The 25,542-nt window shown below is 39.6% G+C and overlaps 1 protein-coding gene across 1 annotated transcript; it reads right to left on the bottom strand.

Annotated features, from left to right (window-relative positions):
* Nucleotides 1–6,013: 6,013 nt before the first annotated feature.
* On the bottom strand, nucleotides 6,014–10,294 carry LOC149192248 (uncharacterized). The gene is made up of 3 exons (XM_089406877.1): nucleotides 9,428–10,294; nucleotides 7,314–9,154; nucleotides 6,014–6,791 (listed from the first exon to the last, which is right to left on the bottom strand). Exons 1-3 carry the CDS (start codon nucleotides 10,292–10,294, stop codon nucleotides 6,014–6,016), a joined length of 3,486 nt encoding a protein of 1,161 aa, XP_089263003.1.
* Nucleotides 10,295–25,542: the final 15,248 nt, after the last annotated feature.

Genomic DNA, 25,542 nt, shown 5'->3' with positions numbered 1-25,542 from the left:
CTCTTTCTATCTAGTTAGAATGTAGTTTAAATGTATTAAGATATTAGGGGGTGTTTTTGGAGACTCTATACTTGTAAGTTTACTAATTTTGTATAGGATATAACTAGAGAATTTTGGTTGTTGATGCCTGGAAGGGTTAACTTTACGAGTAGTTTTAGGAGCCAAAAAATCCACTTTGGTAATTTTGATGTATGGCCATGTCTCCAAACATGGATTTCCTTATTAATATAAATACTCTCTGTCACTCTTTATCTTGGCATGATATGGGGTATCATGGATTTATAAGTATTGAGGATTCTAAAATAGGGTGTCTAATAAAACTAAGTCATTTTTAATTGAAAAATGCATTAAGAGAGTTTCAACAAAAAATATTTGGTAGGTATCATCAATATTTAGCAAACTTAAAAATATCTTTTAATATCCCATAAACTCATCAGTGAAATTAGGGATATTGGTTAATATTTCATGAATAAATATGTTATGTCATAAATTAGATAATGATTACAGATAAATAAAATTAAGAAAAACAATAATATATTTATAAAATAACAATTTATTAAAAATAAAATTAATTTTAATATATATAAAATTATTAAATATTATAATTTGAATAATTTTTTATTAATTAAGAGAAAATTTCATGCTTAAATTAAGAAGGAAAATAATAATAATAATAATAATTTAAGAGCTAAACACGCTAATAAAAGCGCATCCTCTTATAAATCACTAAAAAAAAGAGTTTTCAATTATATACAAGATTACATATTTCATTTGTTTTAAATTCTTCAAAATTATGTATATATATGAACTACTTATCTTAGGAAACGGAAGCATATTTCATTTCTCTTAATATTGCATTTATCCATATAATATTGAAATTACTTTAATTATATATATATATATATATATATATATATATAAACTATTTATATTAGAAACGTAAACCTGATTTCATTTCTCTTAATATTGCATTTATTCATATAATATTGAAATTACATTATATTTATTTGTGTAGTTTAAATTATGTGTTTTCAATTTTTTTTTAAACATTTTAATTTTCTCATTATTCAACATTTTAATTTATAAGATTTGATAAAAAATAAAACATAAATTTATAAGATTTGATAATGAATAAAAAATAAGAGAGTTTAATTGTAATTGCATCTTTAATTTATAGGAGTTTTTCATCGTGCTCATAGAAATGTAAGTTAAATAGTTAAATAAAAAATAAATAATGTTATTTTTATTATTAATTATATTTTTATTAATAAGATCATAAATTATTCAAATAAACTTAAATAATTATTATTTATATTTTTAATAATAATTTTGATATTGGGAAATTCATTGTTTAAATTTAGTTAAATAATAATATTTTCTTATTTCTATATAAATAATGATATTTTCTTAATTTTATAGTTGAGCTTTTTAGAAGTGATTTTATAGAGTAGATTTGTTTGGTATAAGGATATTTTGAGTATAAATATTGGATATAGTGTATCTAAAGAAATCTGTGTTGGTACAAATATTTCTGGGATGTAGTGGTCATCAATATCTTGGTACCTAAATCATAGGGAAAAAAATTGACTTAATACTTACAGTGAACTTTTTTTCCTAAAATGTTATCTATATATAAATATACACACACGAATTTCTAAAATGGAGAAAGTTGGAAGTTTGTTTATGGGTGTTAGAAATTTCCCTAAAATTTACACGAAAACATTATGATAAAAAAATATAAAAAAATAATGATATAATTTACAATTCTTATATTTTTTGAACTTTTAAATTAACTTTTAATATTGATATTAATAATATCAATTCATGAATTGAGGCTTCTATGATCCATATCAAATTTATGGGAAAAAAAAATCACATGATCCTACATTTTTTCTCATAAATATCAATTCAATAATTAAAGTTAATTTATAACAACATTCTAAATTCAATGAAATACATAATGATATTTTAATAATAATTCAAAAACATAAATATTATCCATTTTGCTGTTAGATGTTTTTTTGGCGGTCAAAACATTTATGCTTTCAAAATAAATATTTGAAGAATCTGAAGTTAAAATGGAATTAGTTGATTACCACAAGTAAAACTACAAGAGCGCTAAAAGTGGCAACCATGGAGATTATTTTATGAAGCATGCAATGACGACGGAACAAGAAAGTGAAAGCTACATAACGTTTCGTTTAAAATACAATGTGGCCGATGTCGGTCAACAGGGTTGCTAGTGCAGTCATCTATATTTTCAACCATCATTTTCACTCTGCAAAATCATACCTTTATCCATTCCCCACGGCATTAGATTCAATCTATTCTATTAGGCCCTTTAAAAGAAGTCAGAACCCGATCGAATGCTTCGAATTCGATACCGTTTGGTGTAAAATTCTCATTGATTTTGTGCGATAGAGGGTTCACAGAACGATAGCAGCAATGGGCCGCCCCCATTCATAACTAAGACGTATGATATGGTGGACGACTCGACCTTGAATGCTATGGTATGGTTCTTAGTGCCAATCCAGGGCCTGGAAGTGCAATTGTAATCGGCATGATCAGATTTAAAAGAAATTCCAATCCCCATATCTCATTCAAATGGGAATGAGAAACAACAACACTAAATTATTTATATTATACAGATTAGTCTGGCTGGAATTGGAATGTCGATAGCAGCATTGAATTTATTAAAATTATTTATATCTATACAGTTGATGTTCATGTCCATGTTTGGATGTTTTCAGTTCGGTGTGCCACAATTTAAGAAAAATTTCGTACAGTTATCACCACATTGAAAAGCGTGTTCACATCAAAACGCAAGGGATGTATGACTGTATTTAACGTGTTTTATTTTCTCTAGAACAGTAAATTCGATTTTGGGACCTGAAAACACCGCTCCCACTTTCCCCGATCAGAGTCCCCAACGTGTCAGAAACTTGCCCCCGATTATGTTGTCGTTCACCATGAAAAAAGATCGTTTCGGTCTCGTTCCAAAGATCTAGGGAACGCAGGAACTGCTAGACTGGGCTCCCCACATGTCAGGAGTCCTTCCCCTCTAAGTTATATATATATATATGAGAATATATATATATATATATATATATAAAACAAAAAAATGTATTGGGAGGTTTTTAATATAAGTGAAAATAACCATATTTTATATATAGAAATATGTAATATAATTAATATTATAAAAATCAGTAAATTTATTTTCATTTCAAATCTATGTATTAAGAGAATTAAATTTCTTAAAGTGTAAATCTTTTTTTAAGTTTTACACTTAAAAAAAGATTATATTTTGAGAAATTTGATCACTATAAATACTAGCATAACCACATTTAATAATGTGTTGATGTGCGCAAATAAATGTACATGAAATACATTTACAACCACATTTAATAATGTGACTGACCTTATATCTACCACATAAATAATTATTAAGTGTAATGTAAATGTGTCTTATAAAGATGGACCATTTGACTATTTATGTTTATTAATAATTTTATAAATAATAGCCTATATATATTAATATTATAATATCTATTAATATAATAATAATAATAATAATAATAGAATTGTATTAACTTTATAATAATATATTTTATTATTAATATAATATAATATTATATTATAGTATAATAATAATAATAATATAAAATATATATAGTGTATATTACATTGAAGTATAATCATTTCAATACAATTATAGTATAATTATTATAATTATAAATGGAAATATATATTAATAATAATAAATAATTAATATTAATATTAAACTTATAATATTAATTTACATTTATTATTTTGGGTTTAAAATACTAATCCCTTGGGTTTAATATTATTCCCTTGGGTTTATAATCCCTTGAGGTTTTAGTATTAATTCCTTGGGTTTTTAGTATGAATAATATTATACCCTAGAAATATGAACACTTAGATTAATAAATCCAACTGATTGATATTATAAACCCAAGAAAATAATGAACCCAAGGGAATAGTATTAAACCCAAGGGATTAATATTATAAACCCTAGGAATATGAACCCTTAGATTGCACCTTAGGAATATGAACCCTAAGATTAATAAACCCAATGTATTGATATTATAAACCAAAGGGAATAATAAACCGAGGGGATAAATAATAAAACTGTAAGGAATATAAACGGAAGGGAATAATATTAAACCAAAGTGAACAATACAATAATCCCTAGGTATATAAAGCATAGTATAAATACTATAAACCCTAAAATAAAAATGGTTGACCATGATTTACCATGGTTGATTTTCATATTGAGAATATATTTGTCACAATGCGACGTTGGACCTTGGTTGATCATGAGTATAAACCCAAGGGATTTATATTAATATACCTAGTCTTTATAAAACTAAGGTTTATACTATTAATCCCTTGGGTTTATATTCGTTAGGGTTTATTATTCCTTTTTGTTTATAATATCAATCCACTGGGTTTATTAATCTAAGGGTTTGTATTCCTAGTGTGTAATCTAAGGGTTTATATTCCTAGGTTTATAATATTTTTATCGGTAAAGACTATCTAGACTATTATATTATATTTACATGTAAACTTTACATACAGTGAGACAGGCTTTCCAGGGCCAGCAGTTGCACCTTGGATAGCTTAGCTTTGAAACAAAAAGCTCCCACGCAGGGGCAACACCTACAGAACTTCCAAAATCACCTTCAAGACTAACAGAGTCCCTCCAAAATCTAATCGCTGCTGGAGGCCCAAAAGACATGAGTAGCAGCGTGCTAAGGGGCCTCATTGCGCTTAACAGACCCATGACTGCCCACGCAGGGGCGTTCGACATAAACTGACTGAACCCCACAGTATTGAAAATTGACAATAGACCCGATAAACATAAACCAGATAGACATACGCATAAACTGCCAGCCAACAAACATAGTGTTATCCGGAACCGACATACTCGCAGAAGCTTTAATCCTGGATTCAGGCTGAGAGAGGAGGGCGTGTGTTGAGTCGGGCTTCAGAGTCCGGGTCCTCGCGAAGACTTTTGTCTTCCACAATGTAGCACCACCCCCGCCCCTCAGGGACTCCTTCCCACATCGCCTTCCATTTGTCCTCAGCAATGCCCTGAGGTGCCGGCCCCATTGGATTTGAGGTGCCTTGCATAATCTCCTTCCCCGAATTGCCTGCCTAAATCGGGGGCAACACAGCAGGGCTGTCCTCACCAGAACCTTAAAGAGGCTTCTCCAACGAGACCGCACCAGAGCCTCCTGGAGGCTTCTTTGACGAACCCAGAGGATTTTCAGCTCCATTTCCTTCAGGGATTTTGGTAAAAAGAACAGAAATGTGGGCAATGACTCCTGCATTGTCCTCTGAGCTGCCCAGAGTGAACACCACGGAGCCGAATGCCGGAAGCACTGGCCCTCCCTCGCTAGAGCTACCGACCTCCAAGAATTGCCCGGCTGGGAGTTGTGTGGCTCTTGCCCGCCTATGACAGTAGCAGCAACAACAATGGTGGTGTTCATCTGCTGCAGGGGGTCGAGAGGAAGATCCTCTCCATGGTCCCCGTCTGCTAGGCTGTCGCTCCCGTAATTTGGCCATGTCTTCTTCGCTGCCACCCTCGAATACCTGAGAGAATAGGTGAGAATAGGCACTGTGCAGATTTCGCCCCAATCCCCACACTGGTGAGACGATTTCTGAGCGCCTTCCTCCTGTGCGAGAGTTAACACTTCTCGCTTCCAATTGTTCCAGAAATCTCTCGAATTGCCCCCCCTTCCTACAGCCGCAGCTTGAATTGCAGCAGCAAGAGGCTTCAACATCCACCGGCTCGCAGCTTCTCTGCTCTCGCACCCTTCGAACCTCGACATGCCAATGAACCCACGTCGTCGCTCCGGTTCGTTGATATTGTATTCCATTCCTTCGTTGCAGGCGAGCATTAACTTCATTCTGCGCCACCATCGATAACCTCTGTCTAACATTGAATGCCCATCGCTTCGATGCTGGGCCATTAAACCTTGACGGCGGTTTATCCTGGAGTATTAAGGTTAACACAGGGCAGCACATGTTGGGCATGTGGCACGCCCCCCCTTGACATATCATCACCCGCATCCGGGGATTCAGCATCTCTGTGGAGGAGACTCTCACAATCCTGTTTCTGTTGGTTGCTTAGGATGATGTCCAGGCTGCCTTCTAGGAAGGGCTGGTCACAATCTACCCCAATATTTGCCAGGAGATCAGCAATCTTATTACCCTCTCTTTTGGTGTGATGGAAGGAAAGGGCATTGTGATTGCGCAGTTCGTAAGCAATGTTGCTTAGCCTGGCCTCTAGTCTCCAGCTGTCAGCTACCTTCCTGGCTTGAGAGCCATTCTGAATGCGTGTTGCCATGTTTATGAGGATTTGAGAATCGCCTTCCACAATCAGCGGTTGAAGATTGAGGCGTCTTGCTACCAGGATCCCTTGCCACATCCCTTCCAACTCCGCTGAATTGTTGGTATCCCATCCTATATTGCCGAAGTAGATCTGCAGGAGGGAGCCTTTGTGATTCCTTATAATGCCTCCAAATCCTGCTGGTCCAGGGTTGCCTTTCGAGGCTCCATCAAAATTGAGTTTGTATGAGTTGATGGGTGGGGCAGCCCATCCACTAACCTCCTTGCCTTTGCGATTCGTTATCTGATGCATGGTGGGCTCTTGTAGCAGCTGCAGCTTCCAGTTGTCTAGGATGTTTTTCTCGTTGTCTGCAGTGGGGAGATCCTCTTTAGTCCATGTTCTCAGAAGCATGGTTTCTTGGAGGTTGCTGTGCATTCTGTTCCAGATATTCTCAATGGTCGTACTTTGATTTTTGAATATGCGCCTATTCCTTTCCTTCCAGATGTTCCATAGTAGAGTACCCAGGATAATATTCCACAAGTGGTTGAGAATCTCACAGTTATAAGGTCTCTTCGGCCATTGACGGATGGTGTCTATGATACCGTCAGCTTCCCTACATCACCTTTGACATCTGAATCCTACCTTTTCCCATAATTGATTGGCGATTGAGCAAGTATCCAGAAGATGCTGCAAGGTTTCCTCGTTTTGAAAGCAGTTGTGGCATATGGAAGGTCCTTGAAAATTGCGTTTCCTTAGCTTATCCCAGGTGAGAATCTTCTTGTGCCCAACCAACCAGAGGAAATGAGATATTTTGGGCCAGGCTTTGAAGCTCCATATTCTTTCCCATAGAGGATCCGGCCTGGTGGGGAAGTCGCCTAACAGATTGTAGGCTTCGGAGGTGGAGTATGAGCCTTTAGGTAGGTAGCCCCATCTAAGTATGTCCTCATTGTTTTCATACCTGATTCTTCTTTTCTTTAACTCGTTTTCCAGTGCTGCTACCTCCTGGAGGCTAGTGATATTGGTTATTTGATTGCTCAGTTGCCATTTTCTAAATCCATTCACCACTTCTTGTGCCCAGAATTGATGCACAGTGGTTTGCTGCTGCTCCTGGCTGCTTGGAATGAGCATTGCAGAAAGAACACTTGAGAGTTTAGGCATCTGGTTCCAGGCATCATTCCAGAACCTAGCACTGCGACCATTCCGTATTTCCCAAAAGCTGTGTTTCTGAACGAGCTGATGATGTTGTTTGGCGGCGTTCCAAATAAGTGACCCATTGGTAGTGGGCTTGAATCTAATGAGCTCTGCTTGAGGCATGTTGTTGGTGTATTTGGCGGTCCATATTTTCGCCCATAACTTGTCTGGACTAGTCACCCATTGCCACCATATTTTGGCCGTCATGATGGTGTTGCTGTACTCAGGATCCCGAAGACCAATGCCGCCTTTGTTTTTGGGCTTACAGACAGTGTCCCATTTAACCAGTGCCCACTTGCGATTGGTAGCTGAACTTCCCCAGAGAAAGTCGCGCTGCAGATTTCTCAATCTCTTTAAGACCCACTTTGGTGCAGCAAGGATGGAGAAAAGATAGAGAGGCATGGCTTGAAGGATGGACTTGATAAGCACAACCCGGCTGGCAAGATTTAGGGAACGATTGGTCCATAAGTTGAGCTTGGACTCGAGCTTCTCCAGGAGAGCTCGCCATGCTGGCTGCTTTATGGCCGAGTCAGTGAGGGGAGCACCCAGGTACGTGGATGGGAGAGAAGCGGATTGGAAACCAAGGATACGAGAGACGGCGAGTTTGACAGATGGAGTGGTATGGAAGAAGAATATTTGAGATTTGGAGCTGTTGACATGAGTACCTGAGGCTTTTGAGAAATCGTTGAGCAGGGATTTCAAACGAGAGGCTTCCTGAGCTGAAGGATAGCCATAGAGCATGGTGTCATCAACAAATTGCTGATGAGAGGAAGCCGGGGTGTTGTGAATGGAGATTCCTCTAAGCTGATTAGAGTGGAGGGCTTGCTTGATGTGCCTGACAAGTCCTTCCGCCATAATCACAAATAGGAAAGGGGATAGGGGGTCCCCTTGTCTGATGCCCCTGGAGGGTTTGAAAGGACGGGAGGGCAAACCGTTGACGAGGATGGAGAAATGGGAGGATGAAATAAGGCTCATGATCCATCTTACCCAAGTATCACAAAATCCAAAAGCTTTCAACATATGTTGAATGTAAGACCAGCTGAGCTTATCGAAAGCCTTGGAGAGGTCGATTTTAAGTAACATACCAGCTTGGTTGGATTGCTTGAGCGAATGAATGATTTCATGAGTGAGGATAATACCGTCCATGATCTGTCTGCCCTCAACATATCCTGACTGCTCTGGAGAGATGAACATAGGTAGAAGAGGTTTAAGCCTGTTTGCTATGACTTTGGTTATGACTTTGTAAAGGACATTACAGAGAGCAATGGGCCTGAATTTATCAGGGGTGATGGAGTTTTCCTCTTTGGGGATGAGAGTAATAAAAGTGGAGTTAAGTGAGGGGAGCAGCCAGCGAAGGGCCCTAGATTCTTCAACTATTTGCCAAACCTCCACTTTAATCAGGTCCCAGAAAGCATGAAAGAACGTAGTTGTGAAACCATCAGGGCCGGGGGCTTTACCTTCTTTGAGCTGCGCCATTGCTTCGTCTACCTCGTGGATGAGAATTGGGCTCATGAGCAACTCGTTGTGTTCCTCTGTAACCAGCCTAGGAATGTTGCTGGTAATTTTCTCAATCGCCCGCTTCCGATCCACCGTCTGCTCTTGGTGTACCTGCTGGAAGTGATTGATGAGGATTTCCTCTATCTTCTCATGCTCTTCTTCTTTGGTCCCCTCTTGGCTTTGGATGAAAGGAATTTTATTGTGCATTCTTCTTTGCACTGTAGTATTGTGAAAGAACTTAGTGTTGCGTTCCCCTTCTTTTAGCCACCTGATCCTTGATTTTTGCCTCCAGTAAATTTCTTCCTGCTTCCTTCTTTCTTCGAGCTGATTGTAGATGTGCTTCTCTTTGTCCAAGGTTGCCTCCGTGTGCCCTGTGTTAATTACTGTCTGGTGTAGATCCTTGAGCTCCTGATTAAGCTCCTGTTGTGCTTCAAAAATATTCCCAAAGGTCTCCCGATTCCAGCGTTTGAGGTGGCCTTTTAGGAATCGCAGTTTCTGTTGTAGTTGGTACATCCTTGTGCCTTCTGGTGGGACAAAGGAAGCCCATATGGTTCTGACGAAGTCCTTGAATGCTGGATGTGTTAACCAAAAACCTTCAAATCGAAATGGTTTTTTGGTTCTGTCCCCTGGTCGCTGCCAATGCAGAGCTATCGGCCAGTGATCCGAGCCAGAGTGGGCCAAAATCTCCGCAGTGAAATCGCCACCTAGATGTACCGCATTATCCGAGATCAAAAAGCGGTCGAGTTTGGAGGCGATCTGGTGCTTGCCCCCTCTGTGATTGCTCCAAGTGAAGGTTCCATTGCAGAAAGGCATGTCTATGAGTGAGGCGTTTTGGATGAAGTCCTTGAAGTGTTCTACCTCAGGTTCCAGTCTGGATCTTCCTCCGATTTTGTCCTCGATTTTGGTTATCATATTGAAATCCCCTGCGACTATCCAAAGCGGATGCTGCCTGTTAGTGTTCATCGCTTCAATGGTGTCAAGGAGCACTTTTTTACTGCCACCGTCCTGTGGAAAGTAGACGTTGGATAAGTTCCCATGAACATTGGTGCCCAGAATGTGAAAGGCCGCTTGAATGAGGTGATGGGAGGCGTGGAAGTCAGTAAGCGATATTGCCTGGGTGTTCCAGGCGATGGCCAGCCCTCCCGAGGCTCCCGTTGCATCCACGGCTACTGAACGGCAACCTGGCCAGGCCTTTGAAAGTATTCGACCCAGCGTATGACTATTGCATTTGGTTTCTTGGAAGAAACACATTTGCGGTTTTTCCACCTTGATCATGTTTTTTAGCATTCTAGATTTTGCGGGGCTGTTAAGCCCTCTTAGATTCCAGGAGATAAGCTTCATGGATAACTGGTTTGGGTAGGGTTGAAGTACTTCGTGAGCTTTGCGTATCTCCCTGAGTCCACCAGGAGTTTGCCTATCTCCATTGTTCGCTGAAGATCTGTCTTTCTCCCTCTTTTTTTGGAGTCCTTTGGACGTAGATTGCTGTCCCAAGCGCTGCCAGGTTCAATGCCTAGTTGCTGTTGGTGGAAGGCTCTGGATATGACCTCTTCCAGCTTTTCTAAATCAGTCTCTGAGATGGAGTCAAACGCCTCTTTCCTACAAGCTAGCTCCATTCCAATAATGTCCAGACCGTGGAGATCTATGCTTTCAGGTTCTACCTCTATTATTTGAGCTTGACTTGTGTCTTCTTGAGTGATCTCTGAGTTCTTCAGGGGAGTCGACGTCTCATCCACCTCCTTTTCCTTGGGGGTCTCCTCTGGATCTTTCTGGTGCCTGCTTAGGATGGTCGGGATTAGAATGGGGGTTTTTGATTTGGGAGGGGGGCTGGATGGGGGGGGGGATGGGTGGAAGAGGAAGGGCGGGCAGGGATGTTATTATTGTCCAAGGGTTGATCTTCTGGGAAATCGCTAAGAGACTCAAAGCTGTTCTTGGAAGCAGGGTTTTGGGTATTGGATGGCTGAGATTTGGAAGCATTCGGAGGCTTTTTATGCGCACGCTTTCTATTTGAGACCTGGGTGAAGCCATCCTGAGATGGGGAATCAGAAGATTCAGGAGGGCTAGCTTTTGCATTGAGTGGACAGTCCCGAAACAGATGCCCTAGTGCATGGCATCTTCTGCACCTGAACGACACATGTTCATAGTCCAGGGGCTGGGTCCACTCCTCGTCGCGATGGGCGAGGGTTATTGATTCAGGAAGAGCTTCATTTAGACGAATAAAGACACAGATCCTTGCATAGGAAATATACTTACGGGTTTTTGTTTCCTCAGATGCCCTGATATATTGTCCCACTCCATTACCTATGCGCTTTAGACTGTCTTCTTCCCAGTATTCATCGGGGAGAGAGTATAATCTGATCCAGACCGGTGCCCAGGTGAGATCTTCCTTGTCAGGGTTAAATCTGGGTTTCCAGTTTGTGATATAGAGGCCTGCCGAGTTAAAGAAATACGGTCCCCCTCCTAGGATCCTGTATTTGTCTTCTAGGCAATAAAAGATGGCGGTGAAGAAGCCCTTCGGCCCTAGCTGGAGAGAAACGTCTCCCTTAGGTTTCCACTTTGCTGCAATCCATCCATTTAGGGCTCGTTCGGTTGGCCAAAACCCTATAAATTTACCAATGATCGCATGATCTGTCATGAACTCAATCCTGCTGTCAATCTTATCTCCAGGCAGTTCTATGCGCGGCCTAACCTTGGCTACCGGTCGGCAGGTAGAGGAGGTGACGTGCGGTTCATTCGCCTGAGTCTCTTGTGCTTCTGGCTTATCATTGTCGTCTTCCTGTTGCTTTTTCCCTTTGCTAAATATATCCGGATCCACTGATCCAAATATGACTTCAGGTCCCGTGCTATGCCGTGAGGGGGAGGGCTTTGACGCCCCCCCCTGGGGTTGAACCATTGTCGTTCGCTGTTCCCCTGCAGCACTGTCACGCTGCAGCGAATTTTGATCAGAGCCTGAGCCTGATCCGCCGTGCAGAATGCGCCGTCGAGGGTTTCGTCCTTCGAACCCTAGCTCAGTCGCTCCGGTTCTCCGTGTTCTCGGTCTGCATGCAATTGTTATTACTCCTAGGTTTATAATATTAATCATCTAGTTTTAATATTATTCCCTTGGGTTTATTATTTCCTTAGGTTTATAATATAAATAAATTGTGTTTATTAATCTAAGGGTTCATATTCCTAGGGTATAATATTATTCATATTCCCAACGTAAAATACTATTCATATTATAAAACCAAGGAAATAATGAACCCAAGGGAATAGTGATAAACCCAAGGTATTAATATTATAAACACTAGAAATATGAACCCTTAGATTGCACCTTAGGAATATGAACACTCAGATTAATAAACCCAATGTATTGATATTTTAAACTAAAGGGAATAATAAACCTAAGGGATTAATATTGAAAACCCTAGGGAGTATAAACTCAAAGGAATGGTATTAAGCCCAACAGAATATACCTATAAACCCTTGGTATAAAAACCCTAAGATAAATACTATGAAACCTAAAATAAAAATGGTTGACCATGATTCATTTTCATATTCAGTATATCTTTGTAGCAATCCAACGTTAGACCTTGGTTGACCATCGCTAATTTTCCTATTGAGACAATATTTGTCACAACGTGACATTATACCATGAGTATAAACCCAAGGGATTTATATTAATATACATAGGATTTATACACCTAAGGTTTATAGTATTAATCCATATTGTTTATAATATTATAAACATTATGAATAATATTATACCCTAGGAATATGAACCCTTATATTAATAAACCGAGCTGATTGATATTAAAAAACCGAGGAAATGATGAACCCAAAGGAATAGTAATAAACTCAAGGGATTAATACTAAAAGCCCTAGGGAATATAAACACAAAGGAATAATATTAAATCCAATGGAATATACATAAACCCTAAGATAAATACTATGAACCCTGAAGTAAAAATGGTTGAATATGGTTTACCATGGTTGATTTTCATATTGAGAATATCTTTGTCATAATGCGATGTTGGACCTTGGTTGACCATGGTTAATTTTCCTATTGAGACAATAGATGTCACAATGTGACATTGGACCATGGTTGACCATAAGTATAAAACCAAGGGATTTATATTAATATACATAGGATTTATACACCTAAGGTTTATAGTATTAATCCCTTGGGTTTATATTCCCTAGGCTTTATAGTATTAATCCATTTAGTTTTTAGTATTAATCCATATTGATGTAAATAATCCATATTGTTTATAATATTATAAACATTATGAATAATATTATACCCTAGGAATATGAACCCTTAGATTAATAAACCCAACTGATTGATATTATAAAACCAAAGGAAATAATGAACCCAAGGGAATAGTAATAAACCCAAGGGATTAATATTATAAACCCTAGGAATATGAACCCTTAGATTGAACCTTAGGAATATGAACCCTTATATTAATAAACCCAATGTATTGATATTATAAACTAAAGAGAATAATAAACTTAAGGGATTAATACTAAAAACCCTAGGGAATATAAACCCAAAGGAATAATATTAAATCCAACGGAATATACCTATAAACCCTAGGTATATAAACCCTAAGATAAATACTATGAACCCTAAAATAAAAATGGTTGACCATGTTTTACCATGGTTGATTTTCATATTGAGAATATCTTTGTCACAATGCGACGTTGGACCTTGGTTGACCATGGTTAATTTTCCTATTGAGACAATATTTGTCACAATGTGACATTGGACCATGGTTGACCATGAGTATAAACCCAAGGGATTTATATTAATATACGTAGGGTTTATACACCTAAGGTTTATAGTATTAATCCCTTGGGTTTAATATTATTCCCTTGGGTTTATATTCCCTAGGGTTTATAGTATTAATCCATTGGGTTTTTAGTATTAATCCATATTGATACTAATAATCCATATTGTTTATAATATTATAAACATTATGAATAATATTATACCCTAGGAATATGAACCCTTAGATTAATAAACCCAACCAATTGATATTATAAAACCAAGGAAATAATGAACCCAAGGGAATAGTAATAAACCCAAGGGATTAATATTATAAACCCTAGGAATATGAACCCTTAGATTCCACCTTAGGGATATGAACACTTAGATTAAAAAACCCAATGCATTGATAATAGAAACTAAAGGGAATAATAAACCCAAGAGATTAACACTAAAAATCCTAGGGAATATAAACCCAATGGAATAATATTAAACCCTATGCAATATACCTATAAATCCTATGTATATAAACCCTAAGATAAATACTATGAAGCATAGAATAAAAATGGTTGACCATGGTTGATTTTCATATTGAGAATATCTTTGTCATAATGCGCCATTGGGCCATGTTTGACCATGGTTAATTTTCCTATTGAGACAATCTTTGTCACAATATGACATTTGACCATGGTTGACTATGAGTATAAACCCAAGCGATTTATATTAATACACGTAGAGTTTATACAACTAAGGTTTATAATATTAATCACTTGGGTTTAATACTATTCCCTTGGGTTTATATTCCTAGGGTTTATATTAGTAATCCATTGGGATTTTAGTATCAATTCATATTCATACTAATAATCCATATTGATTATAATATTATAAACATTATGAATAAATTATATGGTAGGAATATGTACCCTTAGATTAATAAATGAAACCGATTGATATTATAAAGCCAAGAAAATAATGAACCCAAGGTAATAGTAATAAACCCAAGAGATTAATATTATAAACCCTAGGAATATGAACCCTTAGTTTGCACCTTAGAAATATGAACCATTGTATTAATAAACCCAATGTACTGATATTATAAACTAAAGGGAATAATAAACCCAAGCATTGGCTTATTGGGGACTGAACTAGGTTCAAAAGTGTTTTAGCCAAACAAATCCTGCACTACCGGCCCTTTAAGCAACAATCAGCAGAGCACAGGCTGAAGTCTCACTCGAGGTAGTAGGGGAGGGTGCTGGAACTAGGTTTCTGCACCTTAGGGATGCCTTGATGGGGACTGGAAGGGTTGCGAACCAATCGGCGCACTCGTGCTCCTATGCTCAGCTATTAGGCCTTCACGTAGCTCTAGTTTTTAATGTGATTATCATAGATCCAATCTCATTCTTATTATTTTAAGCAAACATTTAACAGTAATACCTAGTGCACCCAATCATAAATATGCATAAGTTCTAAACATAAGCAAACAGATAGATTCGAGATAAAGCACACAATGATTTAGAAACTCTTATCTTTATTAATGTCTTCATTTTAGTACAATCCACATTTTGCCCTGCGCACACAGCTACAAGGGTCCGCGCACACAGTTGGGGACTCTACCAGGCCTTCGCACTCACAACTACGGAGCCTCTATCTAGCTACTAACCCTCAAGACTTGTACTTACAGACCTAGAGTGAACATTGCTTTCACAAACCCATAACACATTAGATCTTCTCAAAAAGATACCTTCTATCCTTAGAGCCTCACTCTATTTATACATTCCCATGGTCCGCGAAACATGGGTAGGCCGAGTCACTTTATACTATTTCATATTAACTTCAGGTGGACAACCCTTTGAATCGACGTACTACATTCGCGCTCCGCACACTTCACGAAACTTTTACAATAGCATTACCATAACCTATGGGCTTTAAGCGCCAAAACCGTTATGCGGGGCCTCCGCTACCCAACAGGCCCCCAACACAATCATCGTGACTCATCCCGAGTCACTCGTTGGTGTGGCGATATGCACTGCCAAGGCTTCGCTGTCCACCATCCCTGTGAGTGACGCACTATGTTCTACTACTCCCTCTTTGTCTACTGCAGCTCTTCTTCAAACTTCTCCTCCATTAACTCTACTAATTCACACAACCGAGGATGCTCATTCTTCTCTGCTCAGTTAACATAGAGCACCCCCTCATAGGATTTTAACTCAAGATGGGGTTCTGCATGCGGGAACTCTTCGTGCCAACGCAACAAGTCTCCAATTTCTGGTCTACTATACACACTGTCTGTTGCAGCTTGTGTTGCATTTTTGCAATAAGAATGTTGTTTTCCACGAGATCCCAATCCTTGAGGTGCATCATAGACGAACTGTTAACGAAAATTCCATCATTTGTCTACATATTCATAGTCTTTTCTTTATCTTTCACGGGTCGTCGGCCAGCCTATGGTTTAGGAAGCGGTATCCAGACCAGTTCTGCGTCGTGTCTAAGAATTTTTTATACATCCCCTACTATCGGTGTTGAACTCGGTGTGACGTCTGCGACTATCACCACCACACTATCCAGAAGGTCCTACATCTCCATCGGCCATATTACAACTGTTGGGCTTACTCCTTTAGCATCAATGATCAACAGTTCCATACTGGAGGGAAGGCACAATAGCTCACTTCTCTAGATACCACATATCGTTTAATGGATGTCCCTCTGTGATTTATAGACATATTGAAATTCAAATTCAGTCGTTCCCTCCTTTTCTTGCACTTTAACGTTACATTTACAGTAGATCGTTCCGAATATGGCTCGTACTGTGTATCTTAGTTGCCTGCACCCACTCATTTTTGCCATACTTCAGACATATTGTCATGAACAGTGACAGCAATAGTCACCTCCATGTTTATCCACGTAGCATCGAAGCCCTTTATGCGCAACTGTGACCCTTATGACATACTGATTCTACGTGTACCCTTGTTGTCGCACAGCTCTCTCACAGACTGCTTTATCGTCCCGCACTCTCTTTCAATTGTTGGAGCAGTGAGACTGTACTTTGGTTGGTTAATAATGCAGTCGACCCACCCATGTAGAGATTTAGGCAATTGCCATTTACGCTTCCTGGGAAGGGCTCTCCATTAAGCTTGCCGATCTGGACCGCGCCTCCATATGTGACTTCCTTGACTACATATGGTCCAAACTAATGCATCCAAAGTTTTCTAGGAAATTTCTCAAACTTGTTGTCATACAGTAATACTAAATCATTTTCTTTGAATGTGTGCAACTTGATATGGCGGTCATTCCAAGATTTGTCCCGCTACTTTTGTACCTGCTGATGTAATCCTACCAGAAATTGTTCCTCCTCAAGTTCTTCTAATTGCTTGACCCTCTCTTCCAAAGCCCCGCGAACTGCCATGCCTGTCATTGCTACTATTCGTGAACTCAGTACAATGTATTCCATTGGCGTGATGACTTCCATGACACAGACTAATCAGAAGGGTGTCTGGCCCGTCAATTTCTTGCACATGGTGCGGTATACTCGTAGCACAGTAGGTATGCGTAAATCCCAATCGTTGTGCTGCGCATTACATACCTTGGTCAATGCAGTCTCCAAAATCTTGTTGAAAGCTTCGACAGTCCCATTCGCTTGTGGACGGTACGACGTACTGTGTTGATGATATATCTGGAATTCCTCAATGAGCGCGCTGATAGTCTGATTTGGGACGTGCATTCTGCGGTCCCTCATTAGAATTTTTGGACATCCAAATTATGTCAACACATTTTCAAACAAAATTTTTGTAGCTGTAGCAGCCATGTAGTCCTTAACTGGATGTCGTTCCACCCATCGAATCAAGTATTATATCGCGTGATGATATAGCATGCACCCGTCTTTCCTTGAGGTGTGATAGGCCCCACAAAGTCGATCGCCCATTTTTCGAACAGCTGTAGTGTCATTTGTGGCTTGAGCGGCATTTCATCCCTCTATGATGGCTTCCCAGTCCGTTGACATACGTCGCTAGCCCAACAATATTCTTTTGAGTCTTGATGTAGAGTTGGCCACCATAGTCTAGCACGAAGAATCTTCTGTGTTGTGGTGAGTCCCGCATAATGTCCTCCTACAAGCCCCCATGTGCTTCGGCAAGGATATGTCCTTTCTCAAATTCAGGTACATACCTTTGTAATATTTCATCGTTGCCCATTTTGTAGAGGTGCCCTGAAATAATAGTAAAGTCTATTGCACATATCACCAGTTCTTTATTCTGCTGAACTGAATACCCCTGCGGTACGGTCCCTGTGGTTAAGAAATGGATTATATCCTCAAAGTGGCCATCTGCAACGTGCACTGCATAAAGCTATGCATCAGGTAGTCTTCTTCTAAGTTTGTGGGTTCTTCACCATTCTTAATTCGGGACAGGTGATCTGGGCCTGCGTTTAGACATTCCAGTTTTACGATGAATTCAAAATAATATTCTTGAAACAATAACAAGCATCTACAAATGTGCCCCCCAAACACAGGCTTATTCACTAAGTACTTTAACATGGAATGATCAGTATACATCTTAAAGTGTCCTCTGAGTAGACAATGGCGGTATTTCTAGAGTGCGTTTACCATCGCCAACCCCTCATGCTCAATAGTGGAGTAGTTCTTTTCAGCTTTGGACAATCGCCGACTTGCGAATGCAATCGGGTGATCAATTCCTTCTGCTCCTTCCTGCATGAGTACAAAACCCAGCACGATACACAACACATCAACATGGACATGAAATTCGATGTCCCATTTTGGGAAAACCAACATGGGAACCAACGCCATTTTCTCCTTGAGAATCTCTAGACTTTTCTTACAATTGTCATTCCAAAAATATGTAGCGTCTTTCTTCAACAACTGTTCCATTGGTGCCATGATTTGTGCATAGCCCTTAATAAACTTATGATAGTAGCCAGTGTGTCCCAATGTGGTGTCGAGTTGTTTGAGACTGCGAGGCGCTTATAGATTGAGTATGACAACAATCTTCACTAGGTCCATCATCAGGCCTTGTTTGTAGATGACATGGCCAAGCAAGTTTCCAAAGGGGATGAGGAAAGTACAATTCTTTAGGTTTAGTGCAATTTAGTGTTGTCGGCAAGTATTCAGAATTAACAGTAAGCTCGCGACATGTCTCTTGACTAGGCTGAATACAGTCCAATCATCAAAATAAACTTCTAGAAACTTATGGATGAATTCCTTGAACACAACAACTACTATACATGAAAATATCCCCGGGGCATTCTTCAACCCAAAGGGCATAACCATGTACTGAAAACATCCCCATTCAGTTACGAAGGTGGTCTTGCTTCTATCTTCTAGTGCGATCTTGATCTGATGGTACCCTAAAAACCCATCTGTAAATGAGTACACTTCCTCTCCACAAAAATTTTCCATAAATTCATCTATAAACGACGTCGGGAACGGGTCATGAACATAGGTGTCATTTAGTTTCTGTAGGTCCACGCAGATTCAAATTTTTCCCCTTTGTTTCTTCTCTTGTACTATCATAGGACTCACCCAATCAAATTCTTCCACAAGCTCAATAATTTTCGCTGCCAGCATTTTGTCCAATTCTTTGCAAACCTTCTCCTTGTACTTAGGATTTAGACGGTAAGGTCATTACTTAACTGGCTTCGTGTCTGGTTTCAGAGTTATTTTCATCGTCCCTAGATCATCGAGGATACCTTTTAAATCGGTTACTTTGGTCAGGAATAACCCTTGATAATCATGAAGTAATTCGATGACCTTATTTACTGTGGCATCATCCCAATAGTCCCCAAGTGTTGCATACTTTAGCTCCTCATCCGTACCAATGTTCACTTGTTTCGTTTTCAGCGGCACGGTGATTTCGGGATCCTCGATCGCTGGTCCACGAACCTCATGACTCCCCTCTCTTTCCGGAATATTCATGTTTCTGGTGCCATCGTCATCATCTTTTACCTGTACGTTGTAACATTCTAGGGCCTGGCTCAACTGATGCGACCATTCTGGCTGCACTATTTCTTCTGGTTCCAGTGGTATTTTGAAAATGGTGGCCTTCACAACTTGCAACGCATCATCAACAGTATCCATCCATTGGTCCTCAAATAAGAACGTTAATAAAAATCCTTCACGCAAGATATCCCATTCTCCTGTACCATGTCAAAGTTCTATTTCAGTCTACTAGTTCCTTGGGATGACATCCAGGGTATGATAAAATAAATGTACCCACTCCGGCTGGGGTTCGTCTCCATAGGCCTTGGTCCATTTGGTGAGATGCATGTGTATGTCATCATGTCCATTGTATTTCTTGGTTATTCATAGTTCCGACTTCCCAAACCTTATCTACATCATTGTTCTGCAGCCACGCCAATCTTCAAAGATTCCTTCATGTGTTCCCCAGCAACGCGTAGGTGTCACGCGCAATGCCCATTTTAATGCATCGAACCTCTGGTGCTCCGGTAACATGTTCTCAAATTTGTTCAGGAATCCGTCCACTGCTGTCAACCCATCATACGTCGGTAGATCTTGCTCCTGAATTGATACGCAACGCAGTGATTTAGTCATCATATTACAATTTAGCGTTATTACTTGGCTCAACCGATTATGCCACTGTTTGTCTTCTTCTTTTGAATCTGAGGATCTGCGCATACCCATGGTAGCCATGCAGTCGGATGTACCCAATCCTGATATTGTGTCGTTATTTTGTAGATATAATCCAAGTCATCATCACTTCCATCGTCACATACAGGTTTAGTGTAGCGCGCTCCTTCAGCTGGATCCAGTGGGATAACTACACATAGGGACTTTTTCTCAAATATCATATTCTGTTCCTTTAAGTTAATGACTCCATTCTTATCTTTGGCCTAGTCTATCCCTAACAATGAGGGGTATGGGTTACTGTCATCCACAATTTCTATTACCTCAAAGTCCATTTGTGTGCTCGCGCCATCTATATCCACAGTGACTCCTTGCAATCTCCCAATGGGCAAGATTTTTTGTTGGTTTGCCATCCATAATTGAATAGGATACCACTGTAATGTGGGTCTACCCATGCATTCCCATGTCTATTTAGGTAGCACGTTTGCATCCAAGCCTAAGTCTAGAATGATCTGATCCATCTCATATTCGCCAATCTACATTGTTAATCGCATTTCCCGTCCAATGTGCGAAACATGTTTTCCCAGTTTCCGGACCACGTGAGGTTCACCTGACCCTGCGCACCTAGTTATCAACTCTTGTAATCCTTTAATTATCGTATTGTCGCATGGAAACTTCATACATGTATCTAAAAAGGTAGTTAGTGTCAAGGGATCCATTTCCAGCTTAGGTTGATCCTTACTACCTGAAGTAGAGATCCTCGTGAAGCTCTTCTTAGTTTCCATAAATATCTTCTTTGTGCATTCCAAGTCGAACTCAAACTGCTTTGTAGGGCTCTTGAGAACCCCTGGGTCTTCCTTGGTTAGTTTCCCCTTATCTTCCCTTGTGGCCGCACCACTTCTAAGCATCACGTTCATGTTGGGGTCTTTCTCGCACGGTTCAGACCTCATCATTTAGACGTTTTGTGTTGGCGTAGGTTACATTGCCCTTCTTTCACGTATCTGTGCTATCAGTGTGGGGAAATCTATCATTTCATGATCGAACTGCTCGCAGTAGGGGCATGATATTCTAATCGGGTTGGTACAATCACGCGCATAGTTCCCTAGTCCTCCACAGTTATAAAAAATTAGCTGCCTGCGGCCCCTTCCTGGCCGCATTCCTCCCCATCCTTGTCCTTGCCCCTGGAAAGCACCGCGCGCTATCGTTACGGCTGCATCCTGACCTCGCGCCTCAGTCTGCATCTTGTAGGCAGGTGTTCGATCCATCAACAATTGATAACTGCAGCAGTCTCGTTCATCATGGCCCACCAATCTACAAAAATTGCAAAATAGTTGTTGGGGGGTCTGGGTAAACTTTTGCAGTAGATGGCAGTTATCTGTGGTGTGCTTTCCTCCCACCTGACAGATCGTGCACCAGAGCAAGGGTGTCGCGCTTGGCCCCACTTGTGCCTCTGTTCGCAACGGCATTGGTGCCCACCCTACCAAATAGCTTGCAAATACCAGACAGTGATCCTTATCATGGCCCTGGCTTCTACATTTTATGCACCACACTTCTTCGCGTGCTTCTAGTCCAGGCACTTTCTCTTGTTTCAAATTCTGCATCTCCAAGCATAGGTTTTGTAGTTGCGCGTGGGTCTGTTGAACTCCCAACCCAGGATCCTATATTGGAGTCTCATGCAACCTCATTGCTATCTCTAATGCTTCAGCATGGGTCAACATCTTCTGCTGTGACAACACCATCCTCAGATGTGGCATCAAAGATGCCACAAACCACACATAGTGCTATGCATCCGTTAGCGTCATGTTAGCCTCTTAGACGTATTCTTCAGTCTCTGATCTAGATCCCAAGGGGTTTCACCTGGCAGCATCATGATCTCCTTGAACCTTATGATCGACTGCGTCTTTGATTTTGGCCGACTAAACTCTTTGTTCAATGCATCCCAGATCTCAGCTATTTCGGCATTCGGGTGATCGCTAGAGTGCTTGATATACCACGTCAGTGCGCAATCTTGCAATGTTCTCACCAAGGTAGCCTTTTTAATGTTATCATCTGTAACTTTGTGCGCTTCCCACACTGCCCTTACTACGAACCAAAACTATTCTAGATCTTCGCTTCCTACTCCTTTGAATACAGGCAACTCGATCGTGCTCGCCATGTTAAACTTCTGGTTCTGTGGAGGTGGTGTGCATGCATGTGATGAGGCCAACCAAAAACTCGTACAGCTTCTGATCCAACCAATCTTCAATCTTTCTCTTTGTAGGTTTCTAGCGTTCTGACGTTAGACATCCCTTAGGCAGATCCCGGTCCTAGCAATGAAACCATTTGTTCGCTTGTTGGGGCTTGACCCAGGTTTAGAAGTGTTTTAGCCAAACATATCTCACACTACCAGCCCTTTTGGCAACAATCCGCAAAGCGCAGACTGAAGTCTCACCCGATGCAGCAGGGGAGGGTGCTAGAAGCAGGTTTCTACACCCTAGGGATGTCTTGATCGGGACTAGAAGGGTCATGAACCAATCAACGCACTCACACTCCTCTACTCAGCTGTCAGGCCTTCACGTAGCTCTGGTTGTTAATGTGATTATCATAGATCTAATCTCATTCTTATTTTTTTAAGAAAACGTTTAACAGTAATACCTAGTGCACCCAATCATAAATATGCATGAGTTCTAAACATAAGCAAATAGATAGATTCGAGATAAAGTACACAATGATTCTGAAACTCTTATCTTTATTAATGTCTTCGTTTTAGTATAATCCACTTTTTGCCCTGCGCATGGAGCTGCAAGGGTCCGTGCACACAACTGCAGACTCTACCAAGCCTCCGTGCACACAGCTGCGGAGCCTCTATCTAACTACTAACCCTCACGACTCATACTTATAGAGCTAGAGCGAATATTTATTTCACAAACCCATAACACATCAGATCTTCTCAAAAATCTACCTTCTATCCTTAGAGCCTCGCTCTATTTATACATTCCCATGGTTCGCGGACCATGGGTAGGCCGACTCACTTTCTATTATTTTACATTAACTTTGGGTAGACAACCCTTTGACTCGACCTATTACATTCGTGCTCCGCACACTTTGTGGAAATTTTAGAATATCATTACCCTAACCTATGGGCTTTAAACCCCAAAACCGTTACACATGGCCTCCGCTACCCAACACCAAGTGATTAATACTAAAAATACAGGGAATATAAACCCAAAGGAATAATATTAAACCCAACAGAATATGTTAGGCCCCTATAAGACTAGTGTACTCCCTTATTATTATTGTCATTGTTTCCCCTTATTGTTATTATTGTGTTCATGTTGTCCCCATATTGTTATTATTGTGCCCCATAGAAGCCCACTATTGTTATTGTTGTGCCCTTACATTATTATTGTTATGTCGACTTGACTATATTGTGACTCCTTAGACTCCTATATATAGAAAGGATGCCTTTTCATTTGTAGCATCGAAGAATTGTTCGTTTGTGTAATGTAAAGGAGGTTTCCCCCTCAAAGAGGATGATTTTGAGGTCATTTCTTGATCTTTTCTTCTATTTCATGAGTTGGTTGCATAGAAATTGGTATTAGAGGTTTGGATTCTAGGGTTTTGCTGCTTCAAACAGGTCATCATGGTATTTTCGCTATAACTTTTTTCTACGATTTTTTAGAAGCTAAAATTAAGATCCATTTGAGCCAAAACCTTGATGAACCTTGGGTATGAATTCAAGTCTTGTCTCACTATATTTTCGTAGATATGATCCATGGAAGTTAGGGTTTGGGTAGGCTCTCAAATTATATCGCAAAAAGATGACCTGAGGAAAATCGTCATAACTTTCTCTCTCAACATCAGATTGAAATTTCGTAAGAAGGAACAAAAATAGGACAGAATTTAGTTTTGTTTATATTGGTTTCAGGTCCGAAGGTCAAAACAGTGACACGTGGCACTTCATACAAGTTTTCTCTACTGAATCGGTCTATAATTAGGTCATCATGGGAGATTTGGAATAACTCTTTATTGGAGAATCAAATATTGATAAAACTTACAAGGTTTGAACGAGGACACAAAGTGCTACCATAGGATGAAATTTCAGACCTTGGAGATCCGCAATTACAGAAATACAACCAATTCAATATCGAGCTCCTACAAATCCAAAAAATGTGTGTAGTCTTTTTAAAATTTTCAATAAGTTTGGTTTGAAAAATTAGTTTGAAGGAATTCAAAGGACATAGTGAAGCATAATTATCATTAATTGATGTCCCTAAGAAAGAAAATGGAAACACATAGTAAGCAACCTGAAATATCTTGCATGACTCATGAAGAAGAGGAAAATAATGCAGCATGATATATCAAAATTATGAGACCAAGTGCAACAAATTTCACTTTCACAAAACGTAACAGAAGCTAAGATGGATTGTTTAAATAAAGGCATGGATGCTAATATGGATTTTTTAAATAGTGGAGTGGAAGCTAAGATGAATGGCATGGAAGTTAAATGGATGGCAAGGAAGCTAAGATGGATGGTATAGAAGCAAAACTTAAAGGCAACATTGAAGATTTGAGGATAGATTTGACAATGTTGCTACAAGAAAAGCTTACTAATGGTGAAAGGTTAGTAAAGGAAACTCATGATGAGAACAAAAAGAAATGTTAATCACGATTTCATAGACTCTAATGTTGGATTGAAGACCCACCATATTCCAAATATCAATATGAGGAATTTTGATGGCAAGGATCCTGTAACATGGATACTATTGATGGAGCAATATTTCGATCTCCATAATGTGTAAAACACACAAAAGGTATGCATTGCAACTTTATATTTGGAACCCAATCAATTTGTATGGTATCGATGGATCTGCTCTCATAAACAAATTGTCACTTGGGAAATTTTTACAGAATAAATGATTTCACATTATGGGGGAACAAATAGCAACACCTCTTTTAGCCAATTGTTAAATCTCAAACAAAATGGTTCATTGGTGGAGCACATTGAGGACTTCCAAAAATTGAATATACGGGTAAAAGATATTCCATTGGAGGATAGGATTGATGTGGTCATAGGGACATTAAAGGATAACATCCAACATGAGTTTCAAATTTGGGAACCTGATTCATTAGAGAAGGCATTCAGGTTGGCAAGAAAAATTATGGCAAAAAAGAAGCCTA

Source organism: Pinus tabuliformis, chromosome 2_2 (assembly GCF_031772625.1).
Source record: "Pinus tabuliformis cultivar Carrire ecotype Pingquan chromosome 2_2, CPIR1, whole genome shotgun sequence".
NCBI lineage: Eukaryota > Viridiplantae > Streptophyta > Pinopsida > Pinales > Pinaceae > Pinus > Pinus tabuliformis.
Note: the sequence above shows the minus strand (reverse complement) of the source record. Positions and strands in the feature narration are given on the sequence as shown.

Excerpts from the sequence above, each read along its gene's own strand:
- LOC149192248 (XM_089406877.1), bottom strand. The coding sequence starts at position 10,294 with ATGTGTTTCTTCCAAGAAACCAAATGCAATAGTCATACGCTGGGTCGA. Across the intron at positions 9,155-9,427 it reads TCAAGGATCTACACCAGACA|GTACACCAAGAGCAGACGGT; the intron begins GTAATTAACACA and ends CACTTCCAGCAG. Across the intron at positions 6,792-7,313 it reads TTAAAGAAAAGAAGAATCAG|AATGCACAGCAACCTCCAAG; the intron begins GTATGAAAACAA and ends TATCTGGAACAG.